Source organism: Megalops cyprinoides, chromosome 15 (genome assembly GCF_013368585.1).
Source record: "Megalops cyprinoides isolate fMegCyp1 chromosome 15, fMegCyp1.pri, whole genome shotgun sequence".
Taxonomy (NCBI): Eukaryota; Metazoa; Chordata; class Actinopteri; order Elopiformes; family Megalopidae; genus Megalops; species Megalops cyprinoides.
The window spans coordinates 32,237,548-32,260,494 of record NC_050597.1 but is presented as its reverse complement, the minus strand read 5'-3'; the positions used below and the strand labels follow the sequence as shown (position 1 = coordinate 32,260,494).

The 22,947-nt window shown below is 41.1% G+C and overlaps 1 protein-coding gene across 5 annotated transcripts in view; it reads left to right on the top strand.

The window, feature by feature from the left end:
- The window catches only part of zmiz1a (zinc finger, MIZ-type containing 1a), a 191,807-nt gene that overhangs the window by 117,228 nt on the left and 51,632 nt on the right, over positions 1 to 22,947 (top strand). For all 5 annotated transcript variants that reach the window (XM_036547494.1, XM_036547491.1, XM_036547492.1 and 2 more), the window contains 3 exons: positions 3,568 to 3,687; positions 7,404 to 7,517; positions 13,441 to 13,546. In XM_036547494.1, coding sequence (XP_036403387.1) covers positions 3,619 to 3,687; positions 7,404 to 7,517; positions 13,441 to 13,546 — 289 coding nt within the window. In that variant the 5' untranslated portion in view covers positions 3,568 to 3,618. The remainder of the gene's footprint in view (positions 1 to 3,567; positions 3,688 to 7,403; positions 7,518 to 13,440; positions 13,547 to 22,947) is intronic.

Here is a 22,947-nt window from a genome sequence, read left to right as displayed (position 1 = left end):
TGATGAAGGTGTGATTGGCCTTATGTGTCTGTGGAGTATTTCCCATTGATCGAGGCATTCTGTGCCTTCCTGCTTAATGTTGAGATTACTATACTACTGATAACAGATGTGCTGGTGAGGCTGTGTGGATGGTGTGTTTCTGGTAGTTTCGCTCTCATTGCCTCATTGCCTCTCATTGCCTCATCGAGACACACTGCTCCACAAATGCACAAATGAGTATGTACCATTCAGCGAAAGTGGCTAAATATGTTGCTGGATCACAACCACACACACATACATACATACACAGATACACAGACATACATACAGGCATATACTTATGCACTTGCATAACCTTGTTAGCAACACCCTGGGGGTGAGTGCTCCAGAGGGGACTCTTCTTTGCTCAACTCTTGGCATTGCAGGGCTTTGAAATGATAAATGAAAACTGAAAATCTCTTCATCTGTCTGTGAGCTCAAAAAAAGCTCACTCCTCCTGCAGTTTCCATCAGTCTCTCTGTTCCTGTGACCTCAAAATAGCTCCGCAGCCTCTGCTGGCTCAGAGTTTAGAGGCGGGCCTGTACAATTAAAGCAGTGTGTGTGGAAAATGAGCAGCCACTAACGGGAGCGCGCGCTAGCTGAATGCATAATTAACAGGACTACAGTGGAACAAAAACTCTCCGTGTGTCACCCCAACAGGCCCACAAAATCCACCAATCCACCAATATTGCTCTCCAAGAGACAGCCACTGGTTTCTTATACTTCTCTGTCAGTAACACCCCCCCCCCCCCTTAAAAAAAAAAAATGCAATTTTTCCTAGAGCAGGAAGGAACATTACTGGAGAGCCAGATGACTGGAGCGGGGGAGGGTTAGGCACCCCCTGGGGGAGGGATATTGTTAGCACATGCTAATAACGCACGCTATGTAACAGCAGTTTTGAGGGCAGTCGCTGCCTGCCATATTTGGTGTGGCATTATTCAGTTCAGTGTGTCATTTAAATCATTACCTTCTTACATTACATTATTGTCATGTAGCAGACACTCTTACCCAGATCAACTTACATGGGCTACAGTTTTATCCATTTATACAGCTGGATATTTACTGAGGCAAATATGGATTAAGTACCTTTCCCAGGGAATGGAACCAGCAAGCTTTCAGTTACAAGTCCTGCTCCTTCCCACTGCATCACACTGCTGCCCCCTTGCAATTTCTGTGAGCAGTGCGTTGGCAGTGTGGTGTTTGTATTGCTGGATCCCTGATTCTTGCAATCTGTATGAATAAACAAGAGATGTGTAAAACATCCTACATTCATCATTTCACATAGATAAGTAATTAGACCTGGAAAAAATAGTCTATTTGCATTAGAAAATGAATTCTTAGAAAAGAGTTTGGCTGGACGTACAAAGCTAAATTTGTAAAACATTTAGGACTTGATTTAGATTTAGAGACTTGTGAGGATGGTTTTGTTCGTAGTGCTTTGGTCCTTTGGGTTGCTTCTCAACCAGAAAACATAGCTCAAAGTCCAGTTAGTCATACAGAGTTGTAATGGTTGTAAATTCTGGCTCTGTGTGCTTTACATTATTGTTATGTCAGCTGCACTTAACCAGCGTGATATACAGTGTGTTATTACAAAGTGGATCTATCAAAGTTTCATGACAAACAGGGCAAGACTAACTACATATGGACAAGCGTCAATGCTTGTGATATTATAGCATTGTGTTGCCCCTCTCTACTGCAGCTCACACTCCACTCACCTTCAGTACCCCCCACAGCCTGCCCCCTGAAAGGTCCCTCACAGGTCATGCTCTAAAGCACAAACCCAGGGAAAGTGGGATTTTCGCATGCAGAGTGAGTGAGGCATCCCTTTAAGGGCCTCTTGCACTTTCCCTCAATCAAAATTTTTACAGAGAGGCTAAAATGACTGCTAAACTGTTTAGATAAAGGTTTTAAAATGACTCTAGGTACCTTTTGAAATGCCTGACTTTTGCCATCGTGTTTGGTTTTATTTATATATATATAATAATAATCTAATGCTTATCATTTCACTTCATGTTATCACTACACGCTTTGTTACTGTTCCTGAGTTCCAAAAAATTTACGGTCTTCATTAATGTAATGGCATAATTTATCAGGATACACAGATGTATGATAATGTCCTTGGCAGGTATGTGTAAACATATGAGTACAGCGACATGCAAGTGCTGAATGCTTTGCTGTATTGAATGGCTATTGAAGTGTTGAATTTATAAACACAGTATCATAATCTGAGGAGCATTTTGAGTTATAAAGGACAGATGCAGGAAAGCATGATTTCTGAGAACATGTCCCTGACCAATTGGATCGCCTCTTTTCACTATCAGCACTGACAAATGGTATGTTCTTTTTAGAATGGTGGCCAAAAGAAGCAATATTAACCCGGTGCTTGGCCGCTTCATTTGATTAGAATTTCAAAGCCAGTTTTGTGGGTACCCCTCTAATCCTTTTTTCCATTCAGCTCCCTGAGCTCAGTGCACACGCAAGCCTACCTCTCCCGTCTCTGTGTTTTACAAGCGGGACTTCAATTGTCCAGCCAGGAGTCGCTCGGACTTGTGACACGTGACGAGGCCGGCCTCTGTGAATGAGCGTCGTTGGAGCAGGAAAGCAGCCTTTGCATTACGACACCAGTCAGGGCCTGGTGGATGCTTCGTTTTTGGGGTTTGCGATAAACTCACAGGCATGCGCCGTGGTGGAGGCCTCCTCGACTTCCTGTCTGTTAATCCCACCATACGTCCGCCCAAATCCGCAGGACACTATAAACTACCACAGTGCCATGACGCACAAAATTTACTTGCCTCTGTGCACAGCAGTAAATCAGCTTGCCAAAGCAAAATTGATAGCCTTTAATGTGAGGCGTAATGCGTCTGACATGTGGTAATGGACGCGCCAAGCTTGTAAGAACTGTGTCTGTGTCCCATTCCTCAGTCAGCCAAATATTAACTGTGGATGATGGAGATTAACCTTCATGAAATGTAAACAACATGGAGTTATCCACTATTTTTTTTGCTTTGTAATGAGGTGTGTATGTCAGTTCTTCCTCCTCTCAAAGGATCATCAGTTTACATCATCATCAGTTCACAGCTGTGATTATTGTGATTATTATGTGTATAACTGTTTTGCAGTTGGAGCATAAATAGGCTTTTTCATGACAGGGTTGATAATCCTCATAATATACTTCACTCAATTGTTTCAGGACCCAGATCGAATCTAACCAACAGGCACTGTCCCTTACCTCAACTAACACCATTTAACACATGAAGGTGAATTTTTAAAATGAATTTGTTCCAAAAGTACTCAATGTTTCGTGACTGGGTTGTGGTTCTGCCAAATCTGCCCGTTTGGAGGCTTGTCTGGATCAAATATCTGCCTCAGCTCTATGTGGTGTGGGAAAAGACCGGACCCAAATTTGAGTTTCACTGGGTGACCCTACAGCGTCACCCTTTTCACCCCCAAAGCCATCTGTTCCGCACAGCCAGCAGCCCTCAATGGTCAGGGCTGGAGATGACCGAATGAGCCTCTTCTTAACACTGCCTCTCTGTCTCTGTCTTCCAGATTCGGGACCGTTCATGGCTTTCAGGTAAAGGACGAGGAGGCGCAATCACCATGAACTCTCTACCATCAATGAACAGGCACATACAGCAGACCAATGACAGGCTGCAGTGCATCAAACAGGTAGGAGGTGCCCCAACCCCTGGAGCTTGTGTCACTATGTCAAACCCGTCGGGTCAGATTCCTGGGCCTGCGGGAAAATCCACTGGACACCTCTGGGATTTAAAAGCTCAGCAGGTTCCACTGGCTCTGGCCCCTCCCCTGTCACTCAAGACCACCATCGCAGATTAGTCAGGCTGTGCGTCTGTCACTACATGGCCAAGTTGGGACTAATTGGCAAGGGTGCTTTAAACTTATCTCAACGACACCTCTAGCCCCATGCAGGATGTGCTGCTTCACATGCCTCCAACCGTACTGTGCCCTGCAGGAGAGCCAGTAAGTATATTACACACTACAAGTGCCGTAGTACACTGCAGCAGGGCTAATGACTATTTTATTCACTAAAATCACACGGGGCATTGACTACTGACTATTTCATACACGACAAGTCCCATAGTGCACTACAGCAGAGCCAATGACCATTTTACACAATACAAAGGGAGGTTCAGCGCTCTTATCTTCAGTCCATCATTAGACCCCACATAGCAGCCAGACCACTGCACTCAACCTCTTCAAGATGCCTGGCTGTCACCCTACTCATAATTACAAGCTGCGGTCATGTCCTTTGTCCATCTTGGCTCCTGTGTGGTGGAATGAGCTTCCTGTTGTGTCAGAACAGCTAAATAGCTGAATCGCTATTTACATTCCACGACAGACTGAAGACCCACCTGTTCAAACTGTACCTCATTTCCCCTACCCTAGTGTGATCTTGTTCCTCTTATGTAATTAATATATTATAATTTTTTTGTAGTTTTGAAGTTTTTCAGTCTCATAATAATGGAGATTGGATTTCACTTTCATGTTGAATTATGTACATGTCCCTGTGTTGTACAACATTTCATGCTGTTTTGTTACATGCACTTTGTACTTGCACTTTGGACGTTGCTCTGGATAGTAGCATCTGCTAAATGACTATATGTAAATGTACAAGTCCCATAGTGCTTTACAGCAAGGCCAATGACTATTTCACACACTACATAAGCCATAGTTTACTACAGCAAAGCCAATGACTATTTCAGACATTACAAATACTGTTGTTCACTGTAGCAGAGCCAATGACTTTTTTACACACTACAGATCTCGTAGTTCATCACAGCAGAGCCAGTGATTTTTTTACACACTGAAAATCCTATAGTTCACTACAGCAGAGGCAATGACTTTTTTACACCCTACAAATCCCGTAGTGCAGTACAGGACAGGCAATGACTGTTTGACACATTACAAGTCTCATAGTTCACTACAAGAAAACTAATGGCAATTTGAGGATTAGCTGGCACCTCAATGGTGGATTACCATTATAGTTGCATACATTACTTTACAGTTACATTGCTGTTTGTAGAAGGGGAGCTCATACAGTACAAGATGTGTGGGATTGCTCCACCTCCACAATTAATGCCTGCTCTAATACATGATTACCACAATGCAGAGACTACCTAACCTGCCTAACCTAATCTTTAGTGCAGCCTATCATGATGTGCTTACATTCTCCAAAACCAGAACCGAGGTTGGCAGTTTCACTGTGTTAACCATGCAGTTAGAGCAGTGTTGCAATGTTGGCAATGTTGGACAGCAGGCTTTGCTAAACAGTACTACCAAATGTATAGGTAGCCACCCTTATTCTGTATTCACAGCAGTTTCTTGGAAAAGAGTATTATATTCAACAATAGTGCACCTTGAATTTTAACCCGTTGTGATTAGCCGTTTAGCGCATATGCTAAAACTGGTGCAATTAGAACACTAGATTGGAGAAATTCTAGCTAATTTTAGCTTTGAGGAAGCAGCAATTTAACTCTAAAAATATAGCAAATGCTAACTGAATTCTATGAGAAACTTAATAACGCAAATGAAAACATAACGAACCATATAAGGTCACATGTGCGCTACATACCATAACAAATAGGTTACATGCGAAAGGGTTAAAAGGAAATTTGCCGTTCAGCACATCTGCGTTTGCCATGCCTTTCAGTAATTCAGCCAGTATATATCCGCTCTGGAATTACGGAAGGAAGTTGCGGTCAAACTTGATAATATGATTAATTTGCGTGGAAACATTAACGCGTTTAAGTTTCACGATTAATCGCGAACGAGCGTTAACGCGTTAACGTTGACAGCCCTAATTAAAACGTCAATAAAATATTGTAAATCAAATCCTGCTGCTACATGTGCTTAAAGATTTCTCAAGTGCAAATCTGGCATCTTGATGAAATTAGTATTGCCATGCCAGAGGAATATGGAATGGACTCGTGGTTTTTTTTTCTTCTCTAAAAAGTGTGACACTTGTGTTTAAATAGACAGAATATTCACTGTTAACATCTGGAATGAAAATCCTCTAGTGTGTCTACTTGAACGGAGAAAATAAATAGCTGTCAAATTAGATCTTTGTTAGTTGACAAGCAGAGATAAAAAAAAAAAGTTGAGCCACACATTTTTTGCATAATGATTTGTGAAAATAATTTGTTCCAAAAGCTTGAATCTGAAATGTACACATGAGGATGTAGTTGAAATGTTGTATTCAGAAACTTCTTATTGTATGCATTTAATTATATTGTATCATTCATTTGTTTAGCAGGCAGAACTGCAACTGTTTGCATGGCTTGAATTGAATATATTGTTCATTTTTAAAGCTGGGGTATGAAGCAGTAGAGCTTTGTTTACAGCTGGGTATTTACTGAAACACTGCAGCTTTTTTTTTACAGGTAGGTATTTACTGAAATGGTGCAGCCTTGTTTTCAGAGCTGGGTATTTACTCAAGCAGTACAGCTTTGTTTTTATAACTGGGAATTTACTGAAGCACTGCAGCTTCATTTTTCTGCTGCTGTACCCTTGGGCAAGGTACTTAACCCACAATTGCCTCAGTAGATATCCAGCTGTATAAATGGATAACATTGTAAAGAACTGTTGCCTATGTAAGTCGCTTTGGATAAAAGTGTCTGCTAAATGAATAAATGTAAATGTAAATGTAAATAGCGCCAGCGGTAGTTGACCTCACAACTGTATGGTTCTGTGTCAACAAAAGACAACTGGTACATTGAGTTAGGATAGAGAGGAGTACCACGAGAAGACGTTGAAGCTCACTAAGCTCATTGGCAGATAGGGAGCTACAGTGTGCAAGAGCTGTTCAGCTGTTCAGAGTGGTGCAGAGCAGCAGTGTGGTGTAAGGAGTAGGTGGGACACTGCTGTTGTACCCATGAATATGTTGGAGGATGCTGGGAAAATAGGTCCATATCCTTAAACATAAATATGAGTCGGTATGAGCCGGGGCACCACTTTGATACATCAGTTACAGTACAACAGATACAAAACCTTAATACATTTGGTAATATATTATACCACTTCATAGAGGTAACGAGCCTATTGTGTGGATTGTCTTTACATCCAAATACATAGCAGCAAAGGTCTGAGGGTACAGTTGTTCAGTTATGTGGTAAATTTGCCAGTTGTCAGACAAGGCTTATTCAGGTTTTATTAATATAATAACTGAATAGGATGAATACCTATTACTATATGTCCACCGAAACCTCCTAATTTGAAGAGAGTGGCAATGCTACTTCATTTGCTTTTATGAAATGGTCTTACAAATGGATACAGGGGCATGGTTCAAGTGTGATGTTAGCACTAATGCCAAACATGATAACGGCCTTTGGCCTCTAACTTCTGGCATCACCTCTTTTGTCCCACAGCACTTAACAAACCCGACAAACTTCCAGACGGCGGCGACGGAGCTCCTAGACTGGTGTGGGGACCCGCGGGCGTTCCAGCGACCCTTTGAACAGAGCCTGATGGGGTGCCTGACGGTAAGAGGGCCGGCATCCTTCTGCCCTCTGCACAAGACCCCTGCACAGGGACCACACGGAAAGGGGACAGGCAGTCATTGGTCCATACAGCTTCAGGGTCAACTCTGTGTCAGTTCAGTCAGTTCATTACATTACATTACATTACACTGCATTCATTTAGCTAGAAACCTAAGGGCATATTTTTGAAACTATTATTATGGTAGTTAATACTACCATATTAATAGCTTTAAAAAGCCCTCATATTCCAAATGGAATCCTTGTCACCTTGCCAGTCATTTCACAGGTCATCAGTTGTAAAAAGTTGCACTTTTCACTTATTTCTAAATCAAGGAAAGGTGTTTGACTTTATTTGCTTTGTTGTTGAATTTCATACCTGTGTGGAATGCAATTTCTTTTGGTTTCTGTTTTTTCAGTAGATTCAGTGGCTAAATCCTTTTTTGTTCAGTAACAGACATTAGATTAAATCCGCTGCTAAGATGAGGCAAGGCTGCTTTATGAAGTCATTCCACTGAGCTGTGTAGTGTTCCCTTTGTGCTGTGGAAGTTAACGGCCGTCAGTGAAGGATTAACAGAACTCAAGGCAAACTAAAGTGAGGTAGCAGTAGGTGCAAACAACAGAGTAATCAATGTTAGCAAGGCAAGTAAGACCATTAAGCTTTAATTCCTTGGTTAAATGCCACTACCTTGCATGGGTCACATAACAGCATTTAGCTGTTTAATTTGTTTGATCGTTTAATCAAATATCTATGAGAACATGGCTAGGAGTTACACTTTATAGTTGAAGGATATCTGTTCCTCTGGGAGCGTTTTGACTTCAAAGAACTGCATAAACATACTAGAATGAATTTGGGAAATTAATTTGTGTGCGCTTTGAAGGGCAGACAGCTTGAGCTAAGCTACCCTGTCATGACACAATTTTGTAATGTCTTTTATTAAAAGCTTCTACTTTATAGAAAGAGGACAGTAGTACTAGTAGAAGAAGTGATAAAAGCAGTATGTCAGAAGGTAATTATGAAGCAGAGGTGTTTGCTAGAGAGGAATGCTTCCCTTTCTGTTGGTAGCCTAGAACACACAAGGCATAAACTCACACAAATTAATGCGCAGAGTACTCAGCAGTCATAAAGACCCTTATAAAGACACCATTATTTTCACAAATGAGCATTTCCACATACTCCTACTGTTTTTATAGGCAGTACATGGTGTTTTTATACACAAGGTGTTAATTAATTTCTTGTTTTAATATGAACAAAATTTGCCGGTAATGTTTCCTGCCTCCTAGCAACCGCACATTATATTAAGATGAGATGTCAGAAGAGTTGAACATTGGTGGACAGAAGAGGATACATCAATTACTGACCTGTTTTTCTGTACAGCTTTCATCTTTGTGGTGCAGCAGTTTGGGGATGCTCTCATCTCTCCTTCTGAGTTTTCGCTAAAAATGTAATTGCTGCTGAAGCTAATTTCTTCCATTTCAGTTCATGCATTTCATAGTTGTTGGTAGGCTTCTAATCTACAGCCATCTCTGGATACTCAGTGATATTTGTTTTAATGTATTTTGGTAAAATTCCTGGATTTCTTGTTATGCATTCTGAGTGTAGTGGTAGCTGCCTGGTCCCATCTGTAGAAGGTCCAGCAGAAGATTGCTGTTTTGTGTGTATGTGTTTTACCCATGTTATTGGTTTCCAAGGCTTTTCTTAACATATGTTGCTGAAGCCACTGCTTTTAGTGCAAATAGTCAGTGCTGTACACAGGATGAGAGTAATTCCAAACCACTGGCCCAGAAGTATAGTTCACCTTGCGCTCTTGGTTTACGCATTCACTTTGTTCAGGTAAGCAGATGTACAGAAAAACCTCTATATACAGATCAGAGGGTGTTGTCCTGTACATATTAATTCAGGCAGTGGGTTGATGTTAAACAGTGTTAAAATATGTCTTGATAGTCCAGTTGCATTTTCAACATGGCCAGTAGCTGTGAGCTCACTTGAAAGTGAATATTCGAAGTGGTAATTAAGCTCTAATAATGACTGTTTTCTTCATATTAATGTCCAGTAGAGCCAGACCAATATAGGATTTTTAAGACCGATACCGATTTTGATATTTGAGGATTTAAATATCGGCTGATATTCTTTTTTTTTTCTTTCAGAAACACATAACATAAACAAAGATTTCCCCTAACATTTATGTGTAGTTATTTGAGTCCTCACCAAGATAACATGACATAATGCAGATTAAAAATAAACTTGTTTTATTGTCATAAATAGTACTTTGAACAAAAGTACAACAAAATATATTAATGTTTTAAGAGTCAAATGTATAAAAATACAAAAAAGTAAAAAAAAAAATAAATAAATAAAATACATATCATGCCATCTTAAACTATGCAGTAAACTGATACAGTGACCTAGAGTAAACACTTGTGTTGAATGCATCGACTGTCTACAACGAGGACTACAACTTTGGGATTTCACACTACACGTTTGAAAGAGAAGCTAGATACTTGTTCAGCTCACATTTATTTACGTGTCCCCTCTGGTTTAACCCTTTCGCACGTAACTTATTATTTTTTTTTTTGTGTTAAATTGCTGTTTCCTCAAAGCTAAAATTAGTTAGAATTTCTCCAATCTAGTGTTCTAATTGCACCAGTTTTAGCATACGTGCTAAACGGCTAATCACACTGGTGTGGCCGTACGCGCGAAAGGGTTAATCATTTCCAATGCACCAACTGTAACTACAGATGTGCGAGTCGCAGATATATGTACAATTGCTTCATTTAGGCAGAGTAAGTTAAACTCAATTTAACCGCTCATTAACGTTAGCGGTCTTCCACTGATAAACATGGCATTAGCTAGGTTTGTGGGTAACCTAATTTAACAGTGGACCGCGTCACAAGCTGCTGTAAGCGATGTTGCCAGAGAATTTTTAGAAGTGATGAGGGAGAAATGATAGGACCGTTGTTTGTTTACTCGCTAGAACTGCCACACTGTTTCATAAATAAACCTACAATCAAGTTTGTCAACAGCTTAGCCTACACCACTCAGCTACCATAACGTTAAATGGAATTTTGATGTTTGACTGACGGTACCGGCTTTCACGTTACTGCAGCAAAACCAGGCATGGCTGACATGAGCGTTGTCAGGCTTATTTAGGCTAAGAGGAGAAGTGATGGGGCATATTATTATTTAAGTAATGTATTTCACGTGACAATTATCAATTTACCATGAACACAGATGATCTCCGTCATGGGCGACTCTGTTCGACTCTGCTTGAGTCACCTGATTGCTGTGATTTGTGGCATTCCAAACACGTGTGTTGCCAACAGTGGAGTTGCAGTGTGCCCTCTGGTGGACAAACTACGCAACGACAACACTCATAACATGGTTGAAGGATCCATCTTCCGTCTCCCCGTTTCTTTTTTAACTGTCATTTATCAGCCGTTATAAATGCCGATACCGATTTATCTGCAATTAGCTCATTTCGGCCAATAATATTGGCCTGCTAATTTATCGGTTGAGCTGTAATGTCCAGCTCCTCTGATACCTTCTAAGAAGTGGTTCACATCCACAAATGATCATCAGTCAGTTTCAGATTTTGCTCTGAATTCATCAGATTTTCCCCTCTGAATAATTTCTCATTGGACCCCACAGAAACGCTTAAAGTTTTGAAAAGTATTTTTCCATTTAATCACACCTTTATGCATTGACCCAGTCATGAAAATTCTCTTTAATTTTATTTGGGAATGATGCTGTGTTTTAGGGATTCTGATTAAATGCATGCCTAATAAACCTGCAGGATGGAGTGTAATTATATCAGGAGTGGGACTGTCGCAGTGGGACTGTTCTGATCCTTGGCTGGATGATTCTGTGTAGTCGCAAACACTGTTCTTCAGTCTATCAGATTGCTGAAATCTTATCATTCACTTAAAAAGAAGTACATTCCTGCATCAAAAGGAATCAGAATCAGAATACAGATGTACTAGGAATTTCTCTTGGTACAGGGTCGACATTGAAAACATAAATGTAGACAGAATTATACAAGACAATACAATACAATAAATACAATAAACAGTACAATAAATACAATAATACAATTAAAGAAACTGTGCAATATGGTTAAGTACATTTATGCAATAACTTTACAGTATTACAGTTCCATTGTGGGATCTGTGGGATGGACTGTTAAAGTGCAAGTGTGCAACTGGACAGGAGGGGGGATATGGGAAGGGTCCTTATTTGAGAAGATTACAACCTGGGGAAAGAAGCTGTTCAGGTGATGTGTAGTCCTAGCCTTTATGGATCTCACTGTTACTCTGTGTTTGGAAGGTAGCCACTGGAAGAGAGAGTGGCCATACAGATACAGTGTGTGTATAATTAAGGCTTTAGAACACGCATGACATTTTGTGCTGCACTCATCCAAGCAATAGCTTTGAGAAAAAACTGTAATGACATGAAGTGAAGCTCAACAGGAAAATGTCACTCTGCAGGGCTTGTGTTACCTGGTGTTGGACAGGGAAAGGCTTTTGTACTGAGTGAGAAAACATGTCACCACTTGTAGTCTGCTCTAGACACGTGATTCGTGTTTAAGGTCACAGGGATCAGAATGTTCTTTGTGGCAGATAATTGAGGAACATGAATCAGAGCTGTGTCTGTCATTTAATTATGATTTATTATGCCTCTAATGGCATGGTAGCTTTTCATGGTAGCCTCCTCCTCAGAACTTATCAGTGCATAGAAAAGCTCTATATTTTTATATATTTAATTTACAGGCTCGATCATTTACAAGAAACAGGGCTGTAACCGAAAGGTTGCACTTTTGTTGTACCCTTGGGCAAAGTACTTAACCTGAATTGCCTCAGTACTTATCCACCTGTATAAAGGGATGACATGTAAAAATGCTAAGCCATGTAAGTCACCCTGTATCTCCTAAGCAGCTGCGATGTAATGTTTAGTTATTGAAGTGAACTCACAAATCAAGACCACAAATCATCATTACAGGCCTCTGTGCAGTGTGTCTGGTCTAGAGTCTTTGACTGCCCCAGAGCGTACGTGTGAATACCTATTGGTCAAGTGTTATTGTGTTGCCCCCGTGGCACGTAGATTAGTTAAAAGATACGTTAGTGATGATGATCACACAAGACAAATAGGTTAAGACACTCTATAATGCACGCACACGTCTGCTGCTGTCTGTCGCCATTACCAGCGCCATACATCAGACCTCTTTTTTATTCTTGGATTAAGGCACAAGATTTGCAGCAGCAACACCTGGCTGCATTTTTGTGTGCCTGACAGCGCAGAGAAGATGATAACCTGTATGGTGGTATACACGTTGAGTGTCAAGATCAGGTTACTTCTTTGTGGGTCGTTTGTGAGTGACTGGAGATTAGAGAGGAGGATCATGGACAGATATGTGGGGAGGTGGAGTCAAAGGTCTGGAAATGCATGAGAACAGATGTATTAAAAGTAAGCAGTGTGAAAACAGAGATGACCTGTATCACAGCATGGCTTTGAGGAAGAGAGAAGGACAGTAGCACAGTAAATCAGAGCTACTGGCTTACTCATTCCCTGGCGAGCTTGCTTCAGATGCAGAGGAAGCATTATTTGTACATCTGTAATGAGACCTTTAAACAGCCAGCTGCTCATATAGTACAGGAGCTCTCTGCCTCCTGCAGGGAAGCTGGTGGGAACGTACATGTGTGTCTGTGTCTTTGTGTGTGTGTGTGTACATACATGTGATTGTGTGTGTGTGTGTGTCTGCGCATATAGTTCCATATGTACACACACACATGCAAACACACACAGGGGGGTTTAGCTTTGTCTTTATTCTGAGATTCTAAGTGCAGGTTCGTAGCATGTGTTTTCTGTGCATTTTCTAAGTATGAGATTCCTGTGCAGGTGATGCAGGTTCTAACCATGCATTTTTTCGTGCAGGTGGTGAGCCGTGTTGCTGCGCAGCAGGGATTCAACCTGGACCTGGGGTACCGGCTCCTGGCCGTATGTGCCGCCAACCGGGACAAGTTCACCCCAAAATCAGCAGGTGGGACCCAGCATCTCCAGCCAACACACACGGATCACTCATCCATAAGCACTTAATATCTGCTCTCTTGCCTCTTCAGAGCTCTTAAAAGGGTCCTGTTAGCCCCTTTCATCTCTGCTATAACACTGACTCTAACACTGCTCTGCATACAGAAGGGAATATGCTTGATAATTACATTTAGCTGGAAGCTCTTGTTAAATCAAAGTTCAGTTCAATGGTGTCTGAAGAATTATTTCGTTGTCTGTATGTCAGCAGCATTCATAAAAAGAATTGTTCACGGGAGAGTTTGTGAAGGCTGTAAGATTTTATCTGTTTACTTTTTTACATACTTGTGAGTTCATTTACTTACCACTGACACATGTGTTAGGTTTTTGACTTGCCCTCATCATTTGCATGCAGATATCTCTGATTGAATGGCATTGGGAGAAAAGCAAAGCCATCATCTAAATGTAAATATATATGGACGTGTTCCAGATTCTGTTCAGTTGTGGGAAAATATCTCTTGTTAGAGCTTATGCTTTCTCTTATCATGACTTGGATGGTATGTTAATAAGAGACAGATAGCATAATAAGATTTGGATAGTATGCTAATAAGATGGTGGTTTGTGAGGAAGGAGCATTTTTACTTTGTTAAATATTCACTATGGCAGTGTAGTTTTCTGACCACCTTAGCGCTTTCTGCAGCTGCTGTGCCTATACCAAAACCAAGTGCCTCTCTAACTGGTGCAGATCTGTAAAAATCACTTCTTACGTATTCAGGCAACAGGAATTTTCCTGTAGTGTCCTGCTCTTGTGCATCTTTCAGTGTAAAATACAGTATACATGTATAGCTGTGATATTTATAACAGGTAAAGGTTGACTTGGAATGTTTGTACTGTAGTTGACAGTGGCCTGTCAAAGCTAGCCATGGAGAATGAAGATAAACGGGGATCGGGAACTTGGCAGACAACCATGGCTACCTTTGGACATTCTAAAGTCCTCAGATTGGGCATCAGTGAACATTTTTTCAGATATTTGCCGCTGAAGTGGGTGTTCAGGTCATGAGTGGTTATTCACATTAGTTAATGGTTAACGGTTAAAAAAATACTCATTTAGTTTTACTAGAAATTATTCATCTCCATTTTGTAACCATTTCGATTATGCTGCTTGTGAATCCAGGTGTTAAAGTGGTGCCAGCATCCTTCTGAGTTCACTATCTTGGTCTCACTTGATTGACAGCTAGTCAGGTGAGTTTTGTTTTATAACCGTACTCAGGACAGTAATGCAATATGAACCGACCGCATGCAGTCTTTTATTGCCAATGTGATTTCTTTCAGCAGCTTTACTTTAGGTTGGCTTTTATGAGCTGTTGGTAAATGTCCCAAATACCAAACCATGTTTTATTCCAATAAAGAAGCCGATCCCATGTTTGTACCTTCCTGTAAGTCAGGAAAATTTTTTTGAACAGCCAGCCGTGGGAACAACAGCATGGAGCAGAAGTTCAACAGCTATAGGATTTGGTTATTTTTTTTATACAGTTACAGTACGTACATTTACATATGAGTTACAAAAACCAGAAGGGGTGCTGTTTTTGATTGGTTTTGTGGCTCCGTAGGGTTCAAACTTCGGAAGTGAGGTCAATATATGGTCATGGGGAAGCTCATGTTATTCGGAAATTAAGTCCATATATGGTCATGGGGAACCCCGTGTTCCACAGACTGTTATTGTCAAGAGGCGCTTTTTGCCTCCGGTCGGATGTAGTGGCATCACTTTGTATTCTAATACACATCGCTTGTCTCCGGATCAAACACCGTGCCGTTCCACAGAACTGTCTCCTAACAGAGCTAAACTCCAATTACCCCTTTCTTCATGGCTTAAATTGTTTGCCGGCCGCAGTAATGTTTGGAGTGAGTGGAGAATCCGGTGCTGCCAAGAATAAGAAACTGCATTTTATGGTGAACTGTACCTGCACCCATAAAACTGCGAATGTGGAACATTCAGGAATTTGGTCTTGGCTGAAGTGGGAGTTCATGGAGTATGCTGGACCGAATGGGTCAGGCTGACTTTCTCACTCCCTTCTCCACCAGGCAGATGGTGTCCGACACAGGGAGACGGCCCGGGGTGGTGTGCTGACAGAGAGAAAGAGAGAGAGAGAGAGTGAGAGCAAGCACTCGGGAGAGGCTGGAGGGAGAGAGGCTACGTTAAACATCTACATGGCCATTGCTGAGAGACCAAAATGAGCCGGTCGCAAAACAGCTGGGACTGGCTTCAGAAACGGGGACTCTGCATCTGTGATTCACAGGGGCTGCTGGGAACTAATCGATGCTGGACAGCAAACACCAAACAGTGCACTCTTGTAGTAGTGTTTCAGTATGTGCGCCTTTCTTTCTGAGTGATTTCCCAAATTAGGAATACATTAAATATATAGGCTGCAGCAGGAGTCTGTTTCAGACTGCTGTAATACTGTGTATTACTGTGTATTACAGTTCTGTTGTAGCATAAACAGGGAATCTGGATATATGTGGACTTTTGGGTTGCATATAAAACTGGTGCCTTACTATTTTTAGTGTAGTCTGGCCAGTGGTAGGCTAAGCTTTCTGCAAATAGTGTTCCTGCACAGCTCACTCCCTGCAGTGACATGTGGATATGGCTGTTTGAAATGTTGTTATTGCTACTTATAATATTGTTATTACTAAGATTATTATTACTTGTACTGCTCTGTCACCTCATGCAGCAGGAACTGGAACCATCATGCAGCAAATATCATTTACATTCATGCAACTATAATGACAAGAAGACTGCAATACTGGTAACTGTAATGAAACTGTAAAGACTAATACTGCAGTATTGATAACTATAGTGAAGCTGTAAAACTATAATCCTGAAATACTGATATCTGTAATGAAAGTGCAATAGCTACAATACTGAAATACTAATAGCTGTAATGAAACTACAATACTGCAAAACGGAAATGGAACTATACAACTACAGCTCTGAACTTGCACAAACAATAATACTATATACAAACTATAACAAACAATAACAACCTGATTTGTGAGCAATATGTTCACTTGTACAAATATATGAGTATATAATGTCTCTGTGTTTTCTACAGCTTATACTATGGCAGCAAGAAAATTGTTTTTCAAACAAGCGTGCACCATGCACTCTAATCTGTGAAAGCTCTTCTCTGAGTGCAAAGGCTGCTGTCACTCTGCACAGGAATATCAGACAGCATATCTCCCTCAGTGGGCAAGCTTGTCTTTCATGTTCTGAAAAGTAAACACATTTTCCATGTCAGCCGTGATATATTACATCCCACGTTGGATGTAATTCACATGTCATCTGTACAATTTACGGCAACAGTCAAGAGTCTTGTACGGTATGCTGTTTGGTTTGGTCCCTGTATTCATTTGAGGTTAGAGTCTTATGTGGCACTGGATCTCTCAAATGTAGATTTCATCTTAGATTTCTCTGACGTGGTGGATATCATCTTTGTAAGCAAAGCAAAGGCACTTTTTTTAGAAATCATTTTTGCAGTCTGTCTAATTAAAGGCTTGACTGCAAGCCAGGGCAAAGTATATGTTCATTTGCTGCAGTATTTTTTTATTACAGTTTATCATTTGCTGCCATTGATCTGAGTGTTCACAGGTATGGTTTCTTTTCAATTAAAGTGGCATTTTCAGTTGTAAAAGAGCTTCTCCTCACACAGGATTTGAAGCTGCAGCTCTCTGGTGGCAAGGCCAGTCCCCCATTCAAAATCCCATACTGCCTCCCCGTATTTGCCATTTTCAAGCAAAGCAAACTGTGTGAACGTGTGGTAGTTTTAAAGGTGGTTCTGTGCAGTGTGTTTTAATTACTGCTCTGTGTTGGGCTGTCTTTATGCATAATAATGCTACAGAGGGATCATTTTCCTTTGGGATGTGAGATGACACTGCATGCCACTGATATGAAAAACACATTGTTCATAATTATAATATAAATGAAACATATTTATAGTGTAAACTGCATTTTCAATGTGTTTCCCACTCACTGCTCAGATGGCAGTGATACCAGACCCACACAGAGCAGAAGCAGCCTAGCACAGCCTTTAATGAGCACTGCCAGGTGGATGGATTTGCTGAGTAAGGTTTACAGAATAGGCATGATGCTACAGCTGTTTGTAGAGTTGGGTAATGCTAAGAATGGATTTATCAGTGGGAAGAATACCCTGTCTAGACATCTGCAGTGAGGTCTGCACTTTAGCGGAAATTGTACTCCCCCTTTAGTTTAAAATATAAGCTGGCCCATGAGGCTCTGCCCCCTTTAATTTGAAATGTGTGCTTCTCACATTTTTTCACCTAAAAAAGGAGAGGAGGCCCATCAGTAAGTGCGCTGCCCACACATGTCTACTGTCTTTTTAATGGCCTGAGCCATTTGCTGATCCATGGAGGGCTTGGCCTGGGACGGGCTCTATGTCATCTGCTCTAGCAGGCGGAGCTATCAGGACCATGGCATACTCCACTGCCCTACTGTCTCCTGGGCATCTGGACCACAGTCTGTGTGCACACAGGGGCCCATTAGCAGGCACTGTCTGCCACTGGCCCTGACCTGGGAAACCGAGAGATAGGGAGTGAATAACTGATGTGCGTTGTGCAGTCATTGGACAGGCAGACAGAGGGAGAAACGGGAAGAGAGAGAGAGTTTTCTGAGAGGAAGAGGGAGGGAGGGAGGGAGAGAAGAAGGCAGATGCTGGCCCTTGCTGTGGCAGACTCCAGCTCAGAAGAGCTTCTGCACTTGAGCCTTTTTCTGTGCAGTGTAGAGGGAGTAATGAGGTGGTAAGTCTGGTTGGAGTGGTGAGTGCATTGCGTGAGTGTGCGTGATCAGCACTCAGTCACGAAAGAAGGACGCATCTCATTAAGATGCCCCAGGGGGTTGAGTTAACGCGCCCTTCCCCGTGACTTTAAGTAATGGGACAGGGCTGCAACCTTGGCATGCTGCCCACGATGGAGGTCTCACAGCTCATCATGTCTGACCCAGTTCCTGCTCACCCTGAAAGGGTCAGGACAGAGTCACTGGTCTCTGCCATGAGTTGACCTACTTGTCAGAGCACTCACACAAACATGCTGCTAGGATGTCACGCCATAGTGTTCTCTGGGGACACTCTGAGCCGTGTGCACATGGGTGTGGAACAGGGTCGAGGTGCAGGCTGGATGTTCTTTGAATGGTAACTGTGGCTGTTGCAGGAATTCCTGCTACCACTGTACAGCTGGCCTTCACTAGCAGGTGGTGTGGTGTTGCCGTGCTCTGTGAAAGGCTGAACAGGCACGAGTCAGCTGTTGGTGCCGTCCTGTCTGTGTGCACACCCAAACCCTAGTGTTAAACGTAACCTTAATCCTAACCCAACACACACACGCAAACCTTAACCTGAATGTGCTTCCCCTACCCTAACCCCATTATGCTAACCCTAACCCCTAACCTTTCTACCAACACTCACCCTAACCCTCACCCTTCTCCCAAAACTCACCCTAATCCTAACACTAACACATCAACCCTAAACCCAACCTTTCTCTACACTCACGCTAACCCTTCTCCCAACATTCACCCTAACCCTAACCCTAACCTCCTCCCAGCCCTCACACCCCTTCCCTCAGCATATCCCAGCACATGGGGGTCCTGGTGTTAGACACAGCATCTGACTTGTGTTTCTCCACTAATTCCATAATAAACCTGTTGATTGTTGACACTGTTCATGCATTTTCTCTTAGTGCCATGCTACGAGAGTCCTGTGCTGGAAACAGGCTGCATGTATATGTATACTCATTACCATGGTTCTGGGGCTTTCACTGGGGGTCTCCTTCAGTCCACCTGTTGGGAGCGGTTGATAATAAGAGTCTTACTAACTCCGGTACCTTCTTTTATTCCACACAGAATAACCCGCGGTTATCAATCGTCCGAACATATCCTGTACCAGACAGACGTTATGTTTGCTCACACATGCACATAGGCTACTCAAACTCGCCGCCACACGCATGTTCCTTTGTTCTCTTTGAACACGTGTGTTCAGCGAGCACGCGCAGCACACGTGCATGTGCAGTACACGCACGACACAGAACAAAGGAACACACACCCTATGACACGCTCACACATTTGCGCAAGACATTCACTCATACCTACATACATGTGTAGATACACACAAATGCCTCACTTATATTGTATATAAATGTACTGCATTACTACTTCAGTTTTATATTTCAATAAATGCATTATTTTTCCAAGGTTGTCTGTTGTAGTATTACACGTGGAATGAATATCGCCAACCTCTGCTGATCAGAATGCTAAATGCCTTCACCTCTTAGTTAAATCATCAGTGTTATTTGTTTAGTTAGCTAAATAGATAATATTGTGATTTCATTAAGATTACCTATTGATGCGGTAATTTCCATTATATAATAGTTAATAATATACTAATAGTTTAGTATATTTTATGAGTCTGATATACGAAACAAATTTGAGACTGATATTTTATTTTAACCACTATCGTAGATTCCACATTCTTCATGCGCCTTCATGTGTTTAATTATCACCAATATAATTGGTACCTCATCAAAGGATATTCCTTACACGTAAGTGGTACCCCTCTCTAATCATAGGCATTGTCCCTACATAATTTGCATTGCCCATGTGAGGAAGACTAACTTCCCCCTAGAATATGTAGGAATACATATTAAGTAAGGCCCCTGGGAACATCCAGTGATGCCCGGAAACACCCTAGGAACCACCTAATGGTAGCCTAAACCACCTGTATTGTTATGCAAGAGCTATATTGCTCGGGACCCAAGCATTGGGGGATAACCTCTGTGTAGCAGCTAGTCCACTTCACATTTTCTCCAGGAAATGTACATTTTACAAGTAAATAAACAAATATTCTGAATATCATTTTTGTTATGGGTATGTCGTGGTCCGCCTTATCTTGATCACAGGATTCATAGTTTACCCACCTCTTTTTTTATCACTACACCCCTGGTTATAACAAAATGGTAATATCTTGTAGTTAATATGTAATTATTTATACATTAGAACTCAGGGTTTACTTATTATCAAATATTTCTGTAATTGCAGCAGTATTACCTTGGCCATAAAAGAGTAACACATTGATAAGAGCATGGTTACTTTTACTTGTTACAACATAATATGCTGATCAGGGGGAGTATCAATGTAGTAGATAAATGGTGAAATTCTGTATTTTTACTGTTATTACCCTGAAACAAATGAAGTAGTTTTAGGGAAACTACATGGTATCAGGGCTGTATGCAGAATTGCCTGTTTCTACTTAACCATATCGACATAGCTGAGAAATTATGTGAAATACCCTTCTACATGAAAAAATGGAATGGATACCTTGAACTACTATAGTATCACAGCTATAAAATGCACACTCACCTTTTCCACCTTAATTCTATATTATAGCAATTACACACCAGGTGATGACAGCGGTCTTCCAAAACAGTGCAGATGGTGGTTGCACTGAAAATAGCTGTTAATTATGTTCAATACTTTTACACAACAAAAAAATGGGTAACAAAAAAATAACCTAAAATCAGAGATGTAAAGTGCAACACTATGTTGGGTGGTAAAAATCACAGTTACTTTAGTCACTAGATGGCATTCACTGGTTGAAAGAAACAAAGAATGGTAGAAATGTGTGGATTACACAATAACTTTATTAAACTTCTTGTCAGCAGCAACTAAGACATCCCTTTGATCACATTCTTTTTGGTCAGCGATGGAGACCAATATTCTTTTTGTTTATTTCACAAGATAATAAAATTGCAAATAAATACCAAATAAAAATTAATGACAACAATACCAGAAACTAAAAAATACTGAAAAATACCAAAGAAAAGGGATGTCAGGAGAATAGACAAAAAAGCAGCACAAATCAGAAGAACAATTATGTGATTATTTTGTAAGCCACAGGCAACAGATCTCCATTTTCTTTCATTTGTTTCATTTTTTCCTGCAGCTGTGGCTCACTGTCTAAGAATGTTTTACATTCCTTTGCATAGGACATGAGTTTGGAGCCTGTGAATTTGGGGATGCGCTCCCTCTCCTCGTTGGCAGCAATGAAGACTTCGGCGATGACCACTGTCATTGCAGTTGTGTTCCTGGCTGGATCAGCTTTTTTTTTTTAACCAAGGAAGCTAGCTAGCTAGCTTAATATCATATGGTATTTTTGATGGTCATGTAACTAGCCAGCTAGGTTGGCTAGCGTTAGCTAGTTAGCTAGCTATCGCTAGCTAGCTTATTAAAATCCTACAGTACCTGATTAACAACACAAAACATACAGCTAACATGTAGTCAGATGGATAAATCAGAGAACGGCCGACTAACAAACGAATCAAATTTAGCTCGCTGACAAATGTGACCTACTTAGAACATTGTTTAGATAGCTAAGTGCATGCTTACCTTGTCAGGGCTCCAAAATAACTGTTATTGAATGGAGGTCATGCTTGCTGACATACAGGTTGCTTGGCAACCTGTCTGTGTGTCAAAGTCACACTAACTGCAGAAGTGTTGATGCACAAGTTAGCGAACATGAATCTGGTAAAGTGACTAGTGGACACATTAAGGAGGGGGAATAAAAAATCATTCATTGTATGCAGAAAATAAAATTGCTATTCAGAAAAAAGCGTGGGTTAAAAGAAGTACTTGCACCAAAGATAGATACAGATGGTAAGAGAGCTGGTTAGAAATTAGGTACTTGTTTATCAGCATAACTTAACTACTTTTGCAGTGTGGTTGTTTGAACGTTACAGAGCCAATATTACGCAAAAGCGTAACTAAGATAAAATTGTTCTGAATGAGCTAGAATTTCAGAGAACTAATGAGTGAAGTCTAAGATTGATTCAGCTTGAATATCAGTTCATGCAAGCCTGAGGTTAGCCAGCCTAACATTCTATGTCTTCCAGGGTATGTTGGAGACACAGGCAATATATCTCTAAGTCAATTAGAGACAATTCCATCTTCTCACAGTCGCACATGATGTTATCTTCCTGGTTAATATTCATGCTTGGGTTAGTGGAACTTCAAGAATTGACTTTAGTCAGTAAGGCAGACATTAATTTAATATTGTTGTCTAATTGTATTACTTTTTGTGTAGGTTTTCACAAGGCCTCAGACTAAGGAAAATTGATTTGCTCCAGGAAGGTGTTGCACTAAGCAGCCACACTCTGACAAAGATGTCAGCAAAGCTCAAATCAGTGTGCACCAGTTCTGTAAGGCACTTAGAGGGAAGGAGAGGAAGGAGGATTGGAGATCCAAATTTTGCCACAAGAGAAAGGTAAGAGTACCACCATAATTTCATAATTAATTTCATCAGTCATTTTTGAATTCTACTTGTATTAATCATTGGGTAGTTTCAGGACAACTTAAATTATGTG